The 17,148-nt window shown below is 44.9% G+C and overlaps 1 protein-coding gene across 2 annotated transcripts in view; it reads right to left on the minus strand.

Moving 5' to 3' along the window:
• The window catches only part of tango6 (transport and golgi organization 6 homolog (Drosophila)), a 209,881-nt gene that overhangs the window by 165,878 nt on the left and 26,855 nt on the right, over window positions 1-17,148 (minus strand). For both annotated transcript variants that reach the window (XM_068048952.1, XM_068048951.1), the window contains exons 2-3: window positions 16,165-16,832; window positions 12,738-12,854 (exon numbers count right to left, since the gene is read on the minus strand). In XM_068048952.1, coding sequence (XP_067905053.1) covers window positions 12,738-12,854; window positions 16,165-16,832 — 785 coding nt within the window. The remainder of the gene's footprint in view (window positions 1-12,737; window positions 12,855-16,164; window positions 16,833-17,148) is intronic.

Raw genomic sequence — 17,148 nt, forward strand, 5'->3', positions numbered from 1 at the left:
TGCGAGAACACAGCCCTGTTTCACGCCACTCAGGATAGGAAAGGGGTCTGATGAGGCACTGCTATGCTGAATTGCACCTTTCATATTATCATGGAATGATGTGATGATACTTAGTAGCTTTGGTGGACATCCGATCTTTGCTAGTAGTCTGAAGAGACTACGTCTGCTGACGAAGTCAAAGGCTTTGGTGAGATCTATGAAAGTAACGTAGAGGGGCATCTGTTGTTCGCGGCATTTCTCCTGTAGCTGGCGAAGGGGAAGTAGGGGATTTTAATTACCCCATTAACTGGGATAGTTTTAGTGTGAAAGGAATTGAGGGAGCAGAATTCTTGAGGTGCATTCAGGAGAACCTTTTTGCCCAGTCCAACAAGAGAGTGCGCAGTTTCAGACTTAGTTTTAGGAAATTAAGATGGGCAGGTGGAAGGAGTGGTAGTGGGAGAGCATTTTGGTGGTAGTGATCATAATTTAGTCAGTTTTAATATAATTATGGAAAAGGACAGAGATAGAACAGGAATTAGAGTTCTCAACTGGGACAAGGCCAATTTTACTAAACTGAGGAGTGATTTAACGAAAGTGAACTGGAAACAGCTACTTGAAGGCAAATCAGTGGGAGGCATTCAAAGGGGAGATTCAAGGTGTTCAGGGTAAACATGGTCCCACAAAGAAAAAGGGTGAGGTGGCCAGATCTAGAGCCCTATGGATGTCAAGGAGCCTACAGGATAAGATAAGGCAGAAAAGGAAAGATTATGTCCGACACCGAGAGCTCAATACTACAGAAAGTCAAGAGTATAGAAAGTGGAGAGGTGAAATCAAAAAGGAAATTAGGAAAGCAAAGAGAGGGCATGAAAGAATATTGGCAAGCAAAATCACGCTGAACCCAAAGATGTTTTAACAATACATTAAGAGTAAGAGGATAGCTAAGGAGAGAGTAGGGCCATAAAAGACCAAAAAGGTAACCTATGTGTAGGAGCGGAAGATAATAGTATGGCTCTTGATGAATACTTTGCAACTGTCTTCACAAAAGAGGGGGATGATGCAGATATTGTACTGGAGGAAGAGTGTGAAGAATTTGATGTGAGAAACAAAGGGAGAGAGGAAGTATTAATGGGATTAGCACCCTTGAATGTTGATAAACCAACAGGGCCAGATGAAATGTATCCTAGGCTGTTAAAAGAAGCAAGAGAGGAAGTAGCAGAGGGTCTGACCATCATTTTCCAGTCCTCACTGGATACAGTTTTGGTGCCAGAGGATTGGAGAATTGCTAACGTTGTACCTCTGTTTACAAAGGGAGCGAGGGATAGACCGAATAATTACAGGCCAGTCAGTCTAACCTCAGTAGTGGGCAAATTATTGGACTCTATTCTGAGAGACAGGATAAACTGTCACTTAGAAAGGCACAGGTTAATCAAGGATAGTCAGCATGGATTTGTTAAGGGAAGATCTTGTTTGACCAACTTGATTAAATTTTCTGAAGTAACAAGGAAGATATATGAGGATAGTGCAGTTGATGTGGTCTACATGGATTTTAGCATAGCTTTTGACAAGGTCCCACATGGCAGACTGGTTAAAAAAATAAAATCCCATGGGATCCAGGGAAATGCAGCAAGGTGGAGACAAAATTGGCTCAGTGGCAGGAAACAAAGGGTAATTGTTGACGGCTATTTTAGCGACTGGAGGGCTGTTTTCAGTGGTGTTCCGCAGGGCTCAGTACTGGGTCCCCTGCTTTTTGTGGTGTATATTAACGATTTGGATGTAAATTTAGGGGGCCTGATCAAGAAGTTTGCAGATGACACAAAGATTGACCGTGTGGTAGATAGCAAGGAGGATAGCTGTAGGCTGCAGGAAGATATTGATGATCTGGTCAGAGAGGCAGAAAAGTGGCAAATGGAATTCAACTTGGAGAAGTGTGAGGTGAGGCATTTGGGGAGGTCAAACAAGGCAAAGGAATACATGATTAATAGGAAAATACTGAGAAGTGTAGAGGAAGTGAGTGACCTTGGAGTGAATGTCCACAGATCCCTGACGGTAGCAGGACAGGTCGATAAGGTGGGTAAGAAGGCATATGGAATCCTTTCCTTTATTAGCCGAGGTATAGAATACAAGATCAGGGAGGTTACGCTGGAACTGTATAACTCACTGGTTAGTCCACAACTTGATTACTGTGTGCAGTTCTGGTCACCTCATTACAGAAAGGATGTAACTGCACTTGAGAGGGTACAGAGGAGATTTACGAGGATGTTGCCAGGGCTGGAAAAATGCAGCTATGAGGAAAGATTGGATAGGCTGGGGTGGTTCTCCTTAGAACAAAAAAGGCTGAGGGGAGATCTGATTGGAATGTACAAAATTTTGAGGGGCCTGGGTAGAGTGGAGGTGAAGGGTCTATTCTCCTTAGCAGAGAGGTCAGTAATGAGGGGGCAGAGATTTAAAGTGATTGGTAGAAAAATTAGAGGGGAGATGAGGAAACACGTTTTCACCCAGAGGGTGGTGATGGTCTGGAACTCACTGCCTGAAAGAGTAGTTGAGGCAGAAACCCTCAACTCATTCAGAAAGAGTCTGGACATGCACCTCATGTGCTACAACCTGCAGGGCTACAGACCAAATGCTGGAAGGTGGGATTAGAATTTCAGCCGGCACAGACACAATGGACCAAGTGGCCTCTTTCTGTGCCTTAAACGTTCTATGATTCTATGATCTTTTCCGTCTATTCCTTTCTCTCTCCTTTTCCCTTCAGAAGAAGTGTGCTTATGACAGATGCCAGGCTGAATATAGAAAGTCCAGAGGGTAAGTGAAGCAAATAAGAAAAGCAAAGAGACAGCATGAAAAGAGACTGGCAGCTAACACTAAAGGGAATCCCAACGTTTTCTATAGACATATAAATAGTAAAAAGGTGGTAAAAGGAGGAGAGGGGCCAATAAGGAACCATAAAGGGGATTTATATATGAAGGCTGGGGGCATAGTTGAGGTATTAAATGAATACTTTACATCTGTCTTTACCAAGGAAGATGTAACTCAGGCAATGGTGAAAGAGAAGGTAATGCAGACTAGAAGGGTCTAAGATTGATGAAGAGGATCTATTCGATAGTTTGTCTGTACTTAAAGTGGATAAAGCACCAGGACCAAATGAGGTTCATCCAAGGAAACTAAGGAAAGTGAGGGTGGAAATCACGGAGGCAGCAGCCATAATTTTTCAGTCTTCCTTAGGCTTGTGGTGGTGCACGAGTTTACACCCTTTTTTGAACAAGGGTGTAAGCTAAGCACAGCAACTACAGGCCAGTCAGTTTAACTTCAGTGGTGGGGAAACTTGTGGAAAAAGTAATTCGGGACAAAATTAATAGTCACATGGACAAATACAGGTTAATTAAGAAAAGCAAGCATGGATTTCTAAAGGGAATATTGTGTTTAAGTAACTTGGCGTTTTTGAGGAGGTAACAGAGAGGATTGATGAGGGCAATGCTGTTGATGTGGTGTACATGAACTTTCAAAAGGCGCTTGATACTGTGCCACACAACAGACCTGTGAGCAAGGTTATAGCTCATGGAATAAAAGGGATGGTAGCAACATGGATACAAAATTGGCTGAGTGACAGGAAACAAAGAGTAGTGGTTAATGGATGTTTTTCGGCTGGAGGAAGGTTTGTCGTGCAGTTCCCCAGGGGTCAGCGTTGGGACCCCTGCTTTTCTTGATATATATTAATGACCTAGACCTTGGTGTGCAGGGTACAATTGCAAACTTTGCAGATGATATGAAACTTTGAAGAATTGTGAACTGTGAGGAAGATAGTGTCAAACTTCAAAAGGACATAGACAAGTTGGTGGAATGGGCAGACAGGTGGCAGATGAGGTTCAATACAGAGAAATGTGAAGTGATTCATTTTGGTAGTAAGAATATGAGACACAATATTAAATAAAGGGTACAATTCTAAAGGGGGTGCAGGAGCAGAGGGACCTGGGTGTATATGTGCATAAGTCATTGAAGGTGGCAGAACAGGTTGAGAGAGCAGTTAATAAAGCATACAATATCCTGGGCTTTATTAATAGGGGCATAGAGTACAAGAGCAAGGAAGTTATGTTGAACTTGTTTAAGACACTAGTTTGGCCTCAGCTGGAGTACTGTGTCCAGTTCTGGGCGCCGCACTTTAGGAAAGATGTGAAGGCATTGGAGAGAGTACAGAAAAGATTCATCAGAATGGTTCCAGAGACAAGGAACTTCAGTTATGAAAATAGATTGGAGAAGTTAGGACTGTTTTCCTTAGAGGAGAAGGCTGAGAGGTGATTTGGTAGAGGTATTCAAAATCATGAGGGGTCTGGACAGAGTAGATAGAGAGAAACTGTTCCCACTCGTAAAGGATCCACATTTGGTAAGAGAAGCAAAAGTGACATGAGGAAAAACTTTTTCATACAGCAAGTGGTTAAGGTCTGGAATGCTCTGCCTGAGAGTGCAGTGGAGGCAGGTTCAATTGAAGCATTCAAAAGGGAATTAGACTGTTATATGAAAAAGAATGTGCAGGGTCACGGGGAGAAGGCGGGGGAATGGAACTGACTGAATTGCTCTTTGGAAGAGCCGATGCGGACATGATGGGTCGAATGGCCTCCTTCTGCACTGTAGCAATTCTGTGATTCTATGTGCTTATCCAACTTTAAATGCTCCGACACTATTCACCTCAGCTACTCCATGTGGTTGTGAGTTACACATTCTAACTGGTCTCTGGGTAAAGAAGCTTCTCCTGAATTCCCTACCTGAATGGACCTACTAGTGACTATCTTATATTTATGGCCCCTAGTTCTGATCTCTACTGCAAGTGGAAACATCATCTCTACGTCTACTCTATTAAACCTCTTCATAATCATAAAGACTTCTATCGGGTCACCCCTCAGTTTTCTCTTTCCTACAGAAAAAGGCCTGATCCAATCTTTCACGATAGGTATAACTTTTCAGTTCTGGTATCATGCTTATAAACCTTTTTTGCACCCTCTTCAGCGCCTCTATATCTTTTTTATATTATGGAGACCTGACTGTTCACAGTACTTCAAATGTGGTCTAACTGACGTTCTATACAAGTTTAATATAACTTTCCTACTTTTCAATTCTATCCGTCTAGGAATTAACCCAGTGCTTTATCTGCTTTTCTTAATGACCTTATTAACTTTCATTGATACTCTCAGTGACTGGTATATCTATACCCCCAGATCTCTCTGCTCCTCTACCCCATTTAGACTCATTTTCCAAGGAGTATGTGGCCTCCTTATTCTTCCCACCAAAATGGACTACCTCACATTTAGGGTCAAAGTCATAACAGCACAAGAGACTATTTGGTGCGAGTCCATGCTAGCTCTCTGTAGGGAGGACTGAAGTTTATTTGCCAATTACAAGCCCATTCTAAATGTTTATTAATTTATTTCTGTATTTTGTTGCAACAGTCCTTCTTTGAACTAACTACACCATCTCCCCTTCCCATTTGGCGTCATTTGCAAATTTTGACATTGTACTTCCAATTCCCAAGTCCAAACTGTTTCTGTAAATGTTGAACGACTTTGGTCCCTGTACCAATCCTTGTGGAACACCAGTTCCACCATTCGCCAATTCAGTATGTACCTTTATCTCCACTGTTCTGTTTTGTAGCCAACTTGCTATCCATTCTGCTACTTGCCCTCTGACTCCACATGTTCTGACTTCAGTCATGAGGCTATTATGTGGTACCTCATCAAAAGCCTTTTGGAAATCCAAATATATTTATATGGAACTGAGTGAATATGACGTCTACTACTACACTATCCTTATCCAGCCTTTTGTCTTCAAAAAATCCAAAAAGGAAGATTAAGCATGGCCTTTCCTTTTATAATCCATGCTATTCTTTATCATATTTCCAGTTTCTAGATTTTTTATTACATCTTTGAGTAAGGATTCCATTATCCTTCCTACCACCGACTAGCTAAGCTAACTGCTCTGTAGTTCGCAAGAATAAGAACAGAAAATGCTGGAAACATCAGCAAGTCTGGCAGCATGTGGGGAGGCAGTGGTGTAGTGGTAATGTCATTGGACTAGTAATCCACAGCCCAGGCTAATGCTCTGGGGACATGGGTTCAAATTCCACCACGACAGATGGTGAAATTTGAACTCAATTAATAAATCTGGAATTAAAAGCTAGTCTAATGGTTACCATGAAATCATTGTTGATTGTTGCAAAAACCCATCTGGTTCACTAATGTCTAGGAAAGGAAATGTGCTGTCCTTACCTGGTCTGGCCTACATGTGACTCCAGACCCACAGCAATGTGGTTGACTCTTAAATGCCCTCTAAAATGGCCGAGCAAGCCACTCAGTTTGAGGGCAATTAAGGATGGGCAATAAATGCTGGCCTAGTCAGCAACACCCACATCCCACAAAACAAATAAAAAGAAAAGCATCTGTGGAGAGAGAAACAGAGTTAAAGTTTCAGGGGTGCGACCTTTCATCAGAACTGGGAAATGTAAAAAATGTAATAGGCTTTGAGCAAGGTAGAGGGAAGAACAAAAGGGAAGATCTGTGATAGGGTGTAGGGCAGGAGAGATTAAATGACAAGGTTTCATGGTGCAGAGCCAAAGGAAGCGGCAATGGGAAACAAAAGAAACAAAATAGCAGCCATCCGAACACAAAGTAAAGGAATTAACAAAAAAAAAAACACAAAATAAAATGGAGCAGAGGTTATGATCTAAAATTGTTGAACTCAATGTTGAGTCCAGAAGGCTATAAAGTGCCCAGTCAAAAGATGAGGTGCTATTCCTCAAACTTGGGTAGAGCTTCATTGAAACACTGCAGCAGGCCGAGGATAGAGAGGTCCGAGTGGGAGCAAGGTGGAAAATTAAAATGACAGGCAACTGGAAGCTCAGTGTAATGCTTGCAGACTGAACGGAAGTGTTCCACAAAGCAGTCACCCAATCTGCATTTGGTCTCCCCAATGTAGAGGAGACCACATCGTGAGCAGCGAATACAGTATACTTCTTCTTTCTTTCTTTTGGGCCTCCTTATCTCGAGGGACAATGGATACGCGCCTGGAGGTGGTCAGTGGTTTGTGAAGCAGCACCTGGAGTGGCTATAAAGGCCAATTCTGGAGTGACAGACTCTTCCACAGGTGCTGCAGAGAAATTTGTTTGTCGGGGCTGTTGCACAGTTGGCTCTCCCCTTGCGCCTCTGTCTTTTTTCCTGCCAACTACTAAGTCTCTTCGACTCGCCACAATTTAACCCTGTCTTTATGGCTGCCCGCCAGCTCTGGCGAATGCTGGCAACTGACTCCCACGACTTGTGATCAATGTCACACGATTTCATGTCGCGTTTGCAGACGTCTTTATAGCGGAGACATGGACGGCCGGTGGGTCTGATACCAGTGGCGAGCTCGCTGTACAATGTGTCTTTGGGGATCCTGCCATCTTCCATGCGGCTCACATGGCCAAGCCATCTCAAGCGCCGCTGACTCAGTAGTGTGTATAAGCTGGGGGTGTTGGCCGCTTCAAGGACTTCTGTGTTGGAGATATAGTCCTGCCACCTGATGCCAAGTATTCTCCAAAGGCAGCGAAGATGGAATGAATTGAGACGTCGCTCTTGGCTGGCATACGTTGTCCAGGCCTCGCTGCCGTAGAGCAAGGTACTGAGGACACAGGCCTGATACACTCTGACTTTTGTGTTCCGTGTCAGTGCGCCATTTTCCCACACTCTCTTGGCCAGTCTGGACATAGCAGTGGAAGCCTTACCCATGCGCTTGTTGATTTCTGCATCTAGAGACAGGTTACTGGTGATAGTTGAGCCTAGGTAGGTGAACTCTTGAACCACTTCCAGAGCGTGGTCGCCAATATTGATGGATGGAGCATTTCTGACGTCCTGCCCCATGATGTTCGTTTTCTTGAGGCTGATGGTTAGGCCAAATTCATTGTAGGCAGCCGCAAACCTGTCGATGAGACTCTGCAGGCACTCTTCAGTGTGAGATGTTAAAGCAGCATCGTCAGCAAAGAGGAGTTCTCTGATGAGGACTTTCCGTACTTTGGACTTTGCTCTTAGACGGGCAAGGTTGAACAACCTGCCCCCTGATCTTGTGTGGAGGAAAATTCCTTCTTCAGAGGATTTGAACGCATGTGAAAGCAGCAGGGAGAAGAAAATCCCAAAATGTGTGGGTGCGAGAACACAGCCCTGTTTCACACCACTCAGGATAGGAAAGGGCTCTGATGAGGAGCCACCATATTGAATTGTGCCTTTCATATTGTCATGGAATGAGGTGATGATACTTAGTAGCTTTGGTGGACATCCGATCTTTTCTAGTAGTCTGAAGAGACCACGTCTGCTGACGAGGTCAAAGGCTTTGGTGAGATCAATGAAAGCAATGTAGAGGGGCATCTGTTGTTCATGGCATTTCTCCTGTATCTGACGAAGGGAGAACAGCATGTCAATGGTCGATCTCTCTGCACGAAAGCCACACTGTGCCTCAGGGTAGACGTGCTCGGCCAGCTTCTGGAGCCTGTTCAGAGCGACTCGAGCAAAGACTTTCCCCACTATGCTGAGCAGGGAGATTCCACGGTAGTTGTTGCAGTCACCGCGGTCACCTTTGTTTTTATAGAGGGTGATGATGTTGGCATCGCGCATGTCCTGGGGTACTGCTCCCTCGTCCCAGCACAGGCATAGCAGTTCATGTAGTGCTGAGAGTATAGCAGGCTTGGCACTCTTGATTATTTCAGGGGTAATGCTGTCCTTCCCAGGGGCTTTTCCACTGGCTAGAGTATCAATGGCATCACTGAGTTCCGATTTGGTTGGCTGTATGTCCAGCTCATCCATGACTGGTAGAGGCTGGGCTGCATTGAGGGCAGTCTCAGTGACAGCATTCTCCCTGGAGTACAGTTCTAGGTAGTGCTCAACCCAGCGGTCCATCTGTTTGCGTTGGTCAGTGATTATGTCCCCCGATTTAGATTTGAGGGGGGCGATCTTCTTGATGGTTGGCCCAAGAGCTCTCTTCATGCCATCATACATTCCTCTGATGTTTCCGGTGTCTGAGGCCAGCTGAATATGACTGCATAGGTGTTGCCAGTAGTCGTTTGCGCAACGCCTAGCTGTTCTTTGTGCAGTACTTCTGGCTGCTTTAAGTGCTGCGGATGTTAAATCGCTGGGGGCTTTCCCCAGCGATTTAACAGTATACTAAACTGAACGAAATACAAGTAAATCGCTGTTTCATTTGGATAGTGTTTGGGGTCTTGGATGGTGACAAGGGAGGAGGTAAAAGGGTAAATATTGCATCTCCTGCACTTATATGGAAAGGCAGTGAAGTGAAATGAAGGGAAGGGAGGGGTGTTGGGGGTGACCGACGAGTGGAAGAGGGCATCGTGAAAGGAAGGGTCCCTCTGGAATGATGAAAGGGGATGGGAACATGTGTTTGGTGGTAGCATCATGCTGGGGCTGGCAGAAACGGCAGAGGATTATCCGTTGAACATGGAGGCTGTTGGGGTGAAAGGTGAGGACAAGGGGAAGCCAACGCAGCTCTGGGAGGGAAAGAGCGAGAATAGAACTGTATGAATTAGAACGAACCGATCGAGGTCTCTGTCAGCCACAGTGAGGGGAATCCTTGGTTGAGGAAAAAGGAAGACATATTGGAAGTGCTAGCATGGAAGGTTGCATCGTCCAAACAAATGTGACAGAGACGGAGGAACTAGGAGAATGGAATATTGTCCCTACAGGAAGCAGTGTGTAAGGAAATGTAGTCCAGAGAGCTGTGGGAGTCAGTGGCCTTATAGTGAATATATTGGTTAATAGTCTTTCCTAAGAAATGAAGTCAGAGAAGTCAAGGAAGGGGAGGGAAGATGAAATGTTCTGATGAAAGGTCACAGACCTAAAACGTTAACTCTGCTTCTCTCTCTACAGATGCTGCCGGACCTGCTGAGCATTTCCAGCACTTTCTGTTTTTATACAAGGGAAGAGCAGAGTTGGAGATAGACCATGGGGAGGTGAGAGAAGGGTGGAAATTGGAAGCAAAGTCCAATGAAATTTTCCAGTTTAGGGCGAGAGCAGGAGACGGCACTGACACAGTCAATGTACCAGAAAAAGATAGGAGGGCCCGAGTAGGACTTGAACAAAGAATGTTCCACATAACCCACAAAAAGGCACGCATAGCTAGGACCCATAGTAACAACTTTTATTTGTAGGGCTTGAAAAAATGAAAAGTAAAAACTTCAGCATAATTACAATCTCGGCAGATTGCTAACATAGAATGTTGATGGTGTACGGAGTTGAAGGAGGAAGTTGTTCAATGTGAGAACAAGTTTAGCCCAGTGGGAGTGGGTGGAAAATGGTTGGTCCTCCATTCAAGGAAGAGGAGGAAAGCTCTCAAGACCTGGTGGGGAACACAGGTGCAGGGGGATTGGACGTGCATGGTGAATAGGAGAATGTGAGGGCCAGAAAACTGAAACCACTGAAATGACGGAAGAGTCACGGATATCGGTGGGAAGAGACTGAACCAGGGGAGAAAAGATAGGGTTAAGATACAAAGAAATAAGTTCAGTGGGGCAGGAGCAGGCTGAAACTAGGGCAGTCCTGTTTGTGGATCTTGGGAAAGAGGTAAAAGCAGGCTGTTCGGGGCTGGGGGACTATGAGGTTGGAGGCAAGATCTCCAGAGAAGATGAGGTCAGTGACAGTCCTGGATACAATGGCTTGATGATGGTGGTGGTGCCATGGTCCAGGGGAGGTAGGAGGTAGTGTCAGAGAGTTGGCATTCAGCCTCTGCTAGGTAGAGGTCAGTACGCCAGACAACAACTGGACCACCCTTGTCAGCAGCTTTGATGAAGTTAGGGTTGGACCTGAGAGAATGGAGTGCTGCAAATTCAGAGGGAGATAGGTTATAGCAAGTGAGGGGAACAGAGAAATTAACACAGCCGATGTCACGCCAGTAGTTCTCAATGAAAAAAAAACAAGAGGATAAGAGGCCAGAGGGAGGGGTCCAGGTGGAGGCGAATACTGGAGCTGAGTAAAAGTGTCCACCGAGCAGGCGGAAGTCTCCTGGCTAAAGAAGTGGCACGGAGGTGAAGGTGATGAAAGAAGAGCTGAGTGTTGTGTCGAACTCAAAATTCATTGAGGTGTGAGTGTAAAGAGATGAAGCTGAGAACTTCGCTGTGGACAGAACATTCAGAGTCAGAGAAGGGAAGGTTGGAGGTTAGCATGAATACACGGCAAGGGGTGAGATCTGAAGGAGGGATAGAATCAGAGGGTGGGGAAGGGGAAGAAGGATCCAGAGGGGTGTTGGTATCCATGAGTTATTGAAGCTTGTGATCCTTCACCCCGAAAGATAAAATTTTTTTTGTTAAAGCGCCGGATCAGGCAGAAGATGAAATGAGACCGAGGACCTCAGAACAGCTTTAAAATAGAGCGAGTCCGTGTTGCTGAAAAGAGAATTCGAGAGCGTGCGTGTGAAGACGCATGGCTTTGAGTGCGGATCTCAGGAAACAGCAAGAACAATGGTTCAAGGAATTCTGAATGCCCACGAGGTATCTGTAATCATGGGTGGATCTAAAACATGAATGGTGGAATTTCAGCTGGAATGCATGTGAAATAAGTTGAAGCCAGCGGTGGTAGTAGAAGCAGATACATTAGGGACATTTAAGCAACTCTTGGATAGGTACATGGATGATAGTAGAATGAAGGGTATGTAGGTAGTTTGATCTTAGATAAGGTTAAAGGGTCGGCACAACATCGTGGGCCGAAGGGCCTGTACTGTGCTGTACTGTTCTATGTTCTATAGTTGCTGAGGAAGGAGATGTGTCTGTGAAAGGAAGTTTTGGTAGATACCTGATCAAAGAGAAATGAAGGCACAAGAGAAAAATGGAAATCTCGTCAGAGAGAAGAGCAGAACTTTTCCAAGGTAGGCATTCCTGGAAGAGACATGGCAGTGAATCAAACACTAATATAATAGCAAAATAGTGCAGATCCTGGAAATCCAAAATAAAAACAGAAAATGCTAGAAATACTCAGCAGGTCTGGCAGCATCTGTGGAGACAGTGTCCCTAGAATTGTTCTATTTCCCTTTTAAGGTACAGTAATCACGTTAGCTGTCTTAGCACTATTCCTTTTTCTAATGAATTTCATTTATATGTAATAGTGCCTCTGCTATCTTTGCCCCAACTTCTTTTAGCTTCCACATGTAAGCTGACAGCCCACAGTTCTACCTTTCCATCCCCTCTCTCGAACGTTCCACGATCACTGTGCTGTTGGACTGCTTGTTAGACATCCAGTCCGAATGAGCCACAATTCCCTCCAATTGCACATTGGGAAGACTGAAGCCATTGTTTTTGGCCCCAGCCACAAATTCTATTCTCTAACCAATTCCATCCCCCTTTCTGTTTCAGGTGGTACCAGACTACTACCCACAGCTGGGTTTCGACCCCACGTCCTCCCCATTGCCCACCTCCACCTCAGCCCATCAGCTACTGAAACCCTCACCTTTCCATTGTGACTGCCAAACTCAACTATTCAAATGCTCTCTTCAACCTCCATAAACTTTAGCTCATGCAAAACTCTGTTGCCAATATCCTAACTCGCACCAAGTTCTATTCCCCCCCATCACCCCCGTACTGGCTCAAAATTACAATTCCCATTATTGCGTACAGTTGTCTGCTTTTCTCTATAACCTCCTGCAGTAAAATATTCCCCCGACTCTGACCTTTTGTACATCCCCCTCCCTTCGCCCCACCATTATGCCTTCAGTTCTTTAGGCAGTATGGGGCCAGGGGTAATTACCTGCTTTGTTCCTCCTTGTAGGATCAGCAACTCCTTGATGACAATCGGCTGATATACTCGATCCAGAAGATTCTGCAATGCCTCCCGACAGCTCTGCTGCTCAGCATCGGTGAGAACCTGGCAGCGGCAAACATGTTACACAAAACTGCAAACCGTCACCTCAATACCAACAACTTGAGCAGTGCAGTTTCATTTTTGCTCTTTAAGCTTGGGAGGTGTGTCAAACACAAAGCTAAGAATCTGTAACTTATTATCTTAGTAAAATAATAAACTAAATAAACAAATTAATCGATAGAACTAAAATAATTGATCGAACAATAATTGTGACTAATTAAATAAGGAAACAGTTTAGACAGACATGGCAGAGCAGGTAGTGTGCCATAGTTGTAGCATGTCAGTTTCTGGACAGCATTGGGGTCCTGAACAACTGTACCTGCGGTAGGTGTCAGCATTGCCCTTGAACTGAGTGGCTTGCTAGGCCATTTCAAAGGGCATTTAAGAGTCAACCACATTGCTGTGGATCTGGAGTCACATGTATTCCAGACTAGGTAAGTTTGGCAGATTTCCTTCCTTAAAGGACATTAGTGAACCAGATGGGTTTTTACAACAATCGAAAATGGTTTCATTTTTTTTAAATTCTAGATTTATGAACTGATTTCAAATTTCACCATCTGCTGTGGTGGGATTCGAACCAATGTTCCCAGAGCATTAGCCTGGGCTCTGGATTACTAGTTTAGTGACATTACCACTACGCCACCGCCTCCCCTCAAAAATTCCCAGGACCTAATGGCCTACATCCTAGGGTTCCAAAAGAGGTAGCTGCAGAGATAGTGGATGCACTAGTTATGATTTTCCAAAATACCCTAGATTCTGGAACGGTCCCAGCAGATTGGAATGTAGCAAATGTAACTGCTATTCAAGAAAGGAGGGAGAGAGAAAATAGGGAACAGCAGGCCAGTTAACCTGACATTATTCATCAGGAAAATGCTGCAATCTATTAAGGAAATCTTAATGCACTTAGAAAACCATAGTATGATCAGACAGAGTCTTACAAAAGGGAAATCATTTTGACAAATTTAGATGTAACTAGTAGGATAGATACAGGGGAGCCAGTAGATGCTGTGTACATGGAATTGAAAAAGGCATTCAATAACGTGCCACACAAAAGGTTAATACACAAGAAAGGGGCTCATGGAATTGGGGTTAATATATTGTATGTGATAGAGGATTGATTAACAGACAGGAAACAGAGTAGGAATAAACAGGGCATTTTCAAGTTGTCAGGCTGTAACTAGTGGAGTGCTGCAAGGATCAGTGCTGGGGCCTCAGCTATTTACAATCTATATTAATGACTTAGACAAAAAGACCAAGAATAATGTATCCATGTACGCTGATGATACAAAGTGAGATGGGTATGTAAGCTGCGTGGACACAAAGAGACTGCAAAGAGATATAGACAGGTTAAATGAATGGGCAGATGGAATGTAATGTGAAGTTACTGTAATAAGAACAGAAAAGCAGAATATTTTTTACAAGGCATAAAACTTTTAAATGTTGATGTTCAGAGAGACATTGGTGTACTCGTACAAGGAACACAAAGTTAGCATGCAGGTATAGCAATTCGAATGCAAATGGCATGTTGGCCTTTACGGCAAGGGGATTGGAGTACAAGAATAAGGAAGTCTTGCTACAGTTGTATAGGACATTAAAGGCCTGCTACCCGAACCAAACCTGACAGCACATGACGACGTGTCAGGTTCGGGTTGGGTCGCTCTTCCGGGTCTGGCTTTTGGGGTTGGATTGACGCAGTATTAATTGGACTTGAAAGGTTGTTTAAAAAGATTATGATTGGAGCCACAAAGTCAGTGATTGTTTGGTCACAAGTTAAACAGAAATCCATGGAGTTGTGCCCAGACAGGTTGTGCCACACTGTACCAGTATATGTACTGCTTAAAATAAACACAGCAATTGCCCAAAGGCTCAGAAAATATTATACATTACCTAGAGTCCTGCTTTACAGGTTGAAATACTGGCTGCAAGCTTATCCAGTGAGCAGCTGAGGTGCAGAGACCAGGAAGGTCCTGAGAGATTAATTATAAAATATACAGTATTTATATAAAAATACAAAATGATCACCATCAGGACTCTAGTCTACACACATACAGTACAGTACTAGAATCCAATGTCTCTCTGAACATCAACATTTAAAAGTTTTATGCCTTGTAAAAAATATTCTGCTTTTCTGTTCTTATTACCAAAATGAATAACTTCACATTACATTCCATCTGCCCATTCATTTAACCTGTCTATATCTCTTTGCAGTCTCTTTGTGTCCACGCAGCTTGCATTCCCATCTCGCTTTGTATCATCAGCATACATGGATACATTATTCTTGGTCTCTTCGTCCAAGTCATTAATATAGATTGTAAATAGCTGAGGCCCCAGCACTGATCCTTGCAGCATATTTAAGGCCGAGAGAGAGATTTTTGTTCCATCAGGGACACGAGGGATATGGGGAGCAGGCAGGAAAGTGAAATTGAGGCAGATCAGTCATGATCGTGTTGAATGGTGGAGCAGGCTTGCGGGGTTGCATGGTCTACTCCTGCTCCTATTTCTTGTGTTATGTTCAGGTCAGGTATGGCAATTAACCCCAAACTAATCACCTGGCAAATGAGTTCTCTAGAGGAAACAGCATTGTGTCCATATTTGCTGCCCCCTCCATGGAGCTGCGGAGCCGGGAGAGTGAGGGAATCTTTGCACTACCTAGCCTATCACAAGTTGAATGCACAAAGCTGCACCCTCGCAAGGCACAAGGGAAAAACTACTGCAATCAAGTTACAAGCAGTCCAGGGACTGTAATTTCACGCAGGGTGGCGGGCTGGAGGACAAGACGGCAGCAGATCAAAACCCATCTACACTCGCTATACGAGGGTTCAAGCTCATCCTGCATGTTGGCAGACTCTGTTTCCTCAAACAAGGGCCACACCTGGACAGTAAGTGTCAATAGGCTACTCAACCCCAGAGGCATCACGGGAAGCCCACTCCTCCCCTCACAGGACAGCAGGGCTCACTGGATAGTGATCAGGAGTTCTAGCACCGAGGACCCAGCTGAGCTCTCACAGCCAACACAGACTGGCAAATCCGGGTCTTTTGGGTTCTACAGAAACCCCCAGGGCTTCTCCCACTGAGCCTCAAATACAAAACTAAAAGCTGCAAACACCAGAAACACGGAAGATGGGTGAGTTATCTGGTGAGAGAACAGGTTGGACATTGGGCCAGCCAAGCTGTTCAGCCCTGCTCTCTCTGTGGATGCTGACTGTTGAGAATCAGAGCCAGGGAATAATCTTCCCCTCGGACCCGTTCAGGAACTTGCTTTTAGAAATAGCTCCAGGCTGCCACTAATTACCATCAGGGTCGGTTACTGTACCTTCGGTGTCTCTCTGTTCTGCTGTGAGCCCTCCTCTGATACCGAACTCTGACATTTATTTGGTGAATACCCCAGTTGGCAGAGACTAGCTAACAGATCTCCAAGGTGCCTGGTGAGAATCAGGCTCTCTAAGGAAGGATGCTGAGCGATGTCGAGGAGCACCAGGGTGACAGTGTGCAGCCGCCACATTCTGCTGGGAGATGCCATGCGACAAACCATCTTCTCAACTGTCGCTGCAAAATCCGACCTGCGGCTGAGAGGAGTTCCGACTCCTGGCAAGAGGTATGGGCATATCCCAAGAGTGACAATAAACTGCAGTGCAGACTGGACTGTTTTCTGTTGTGAGATACTAAGGGTGTCAGGAGGCAGTGCTGGTGCACACTCTGGTGTCTTTGGATTTGGTTTTGGGGGTGTGAATTGTGCTAACAGCTCAATCATTGCCTGCTTCAAACACAAGAGCAGCACCAGGGCCTCAGTAACAAAGCTCCACACAGCATCATCTGACTTCACCGACCACGCTAACTGGGACATCATGCGCTCCCTTAGCCGCTGCAAAGTTGCCCTGTCAGGATCCTGCCACAGCTTTTGCTCCAACACCGACCGATTATGAGACAATGTCCGCAGTAGCACATCCTCTCGGCTTGTCTGTGCCGTCAGCACGCACGCTTCTGAAAAGAATATAAATAAAATTCATCAGCTGAAGGATGAGACTAATTGAATAACTGGACTGGTGTTTCTTCCACACTAGTCTCGAGAGGCCTACAGCCACAGAAAGAAAGGTGCAAAGAAAGAGCAAGTTTGTATTCTGGAATACTGCAGCCTGGAATCTCCGCCTGGATTCTGGGCTGAAGACTCTGAAATTGGGTTGAACTCATGACCTTCAGCCCCGGAGATGGGTCTGCGCCAGACTGAGGTACGGGCTGACATTTATTATTCAAGCCTCTCGACCCTATAATATAGCCCCTCCCCTCACTTCCCAGTATC

This window comes from Heterodontus francisci, chromosome 17 (genome assembly GCF_036365525.1).
Source record: "Heterodontus francisci isolate sHetFra1 chromosome 17, sHetFra1.hap1, whole genome shotgun sequence".
Classification (NCBI taxonomy): Eukaryota; Metazoa; Chordata; class Chondrichthyes; order Heterodontiformes; family Heterodontidae; genus Heterodontus; species Heterodontus francisci.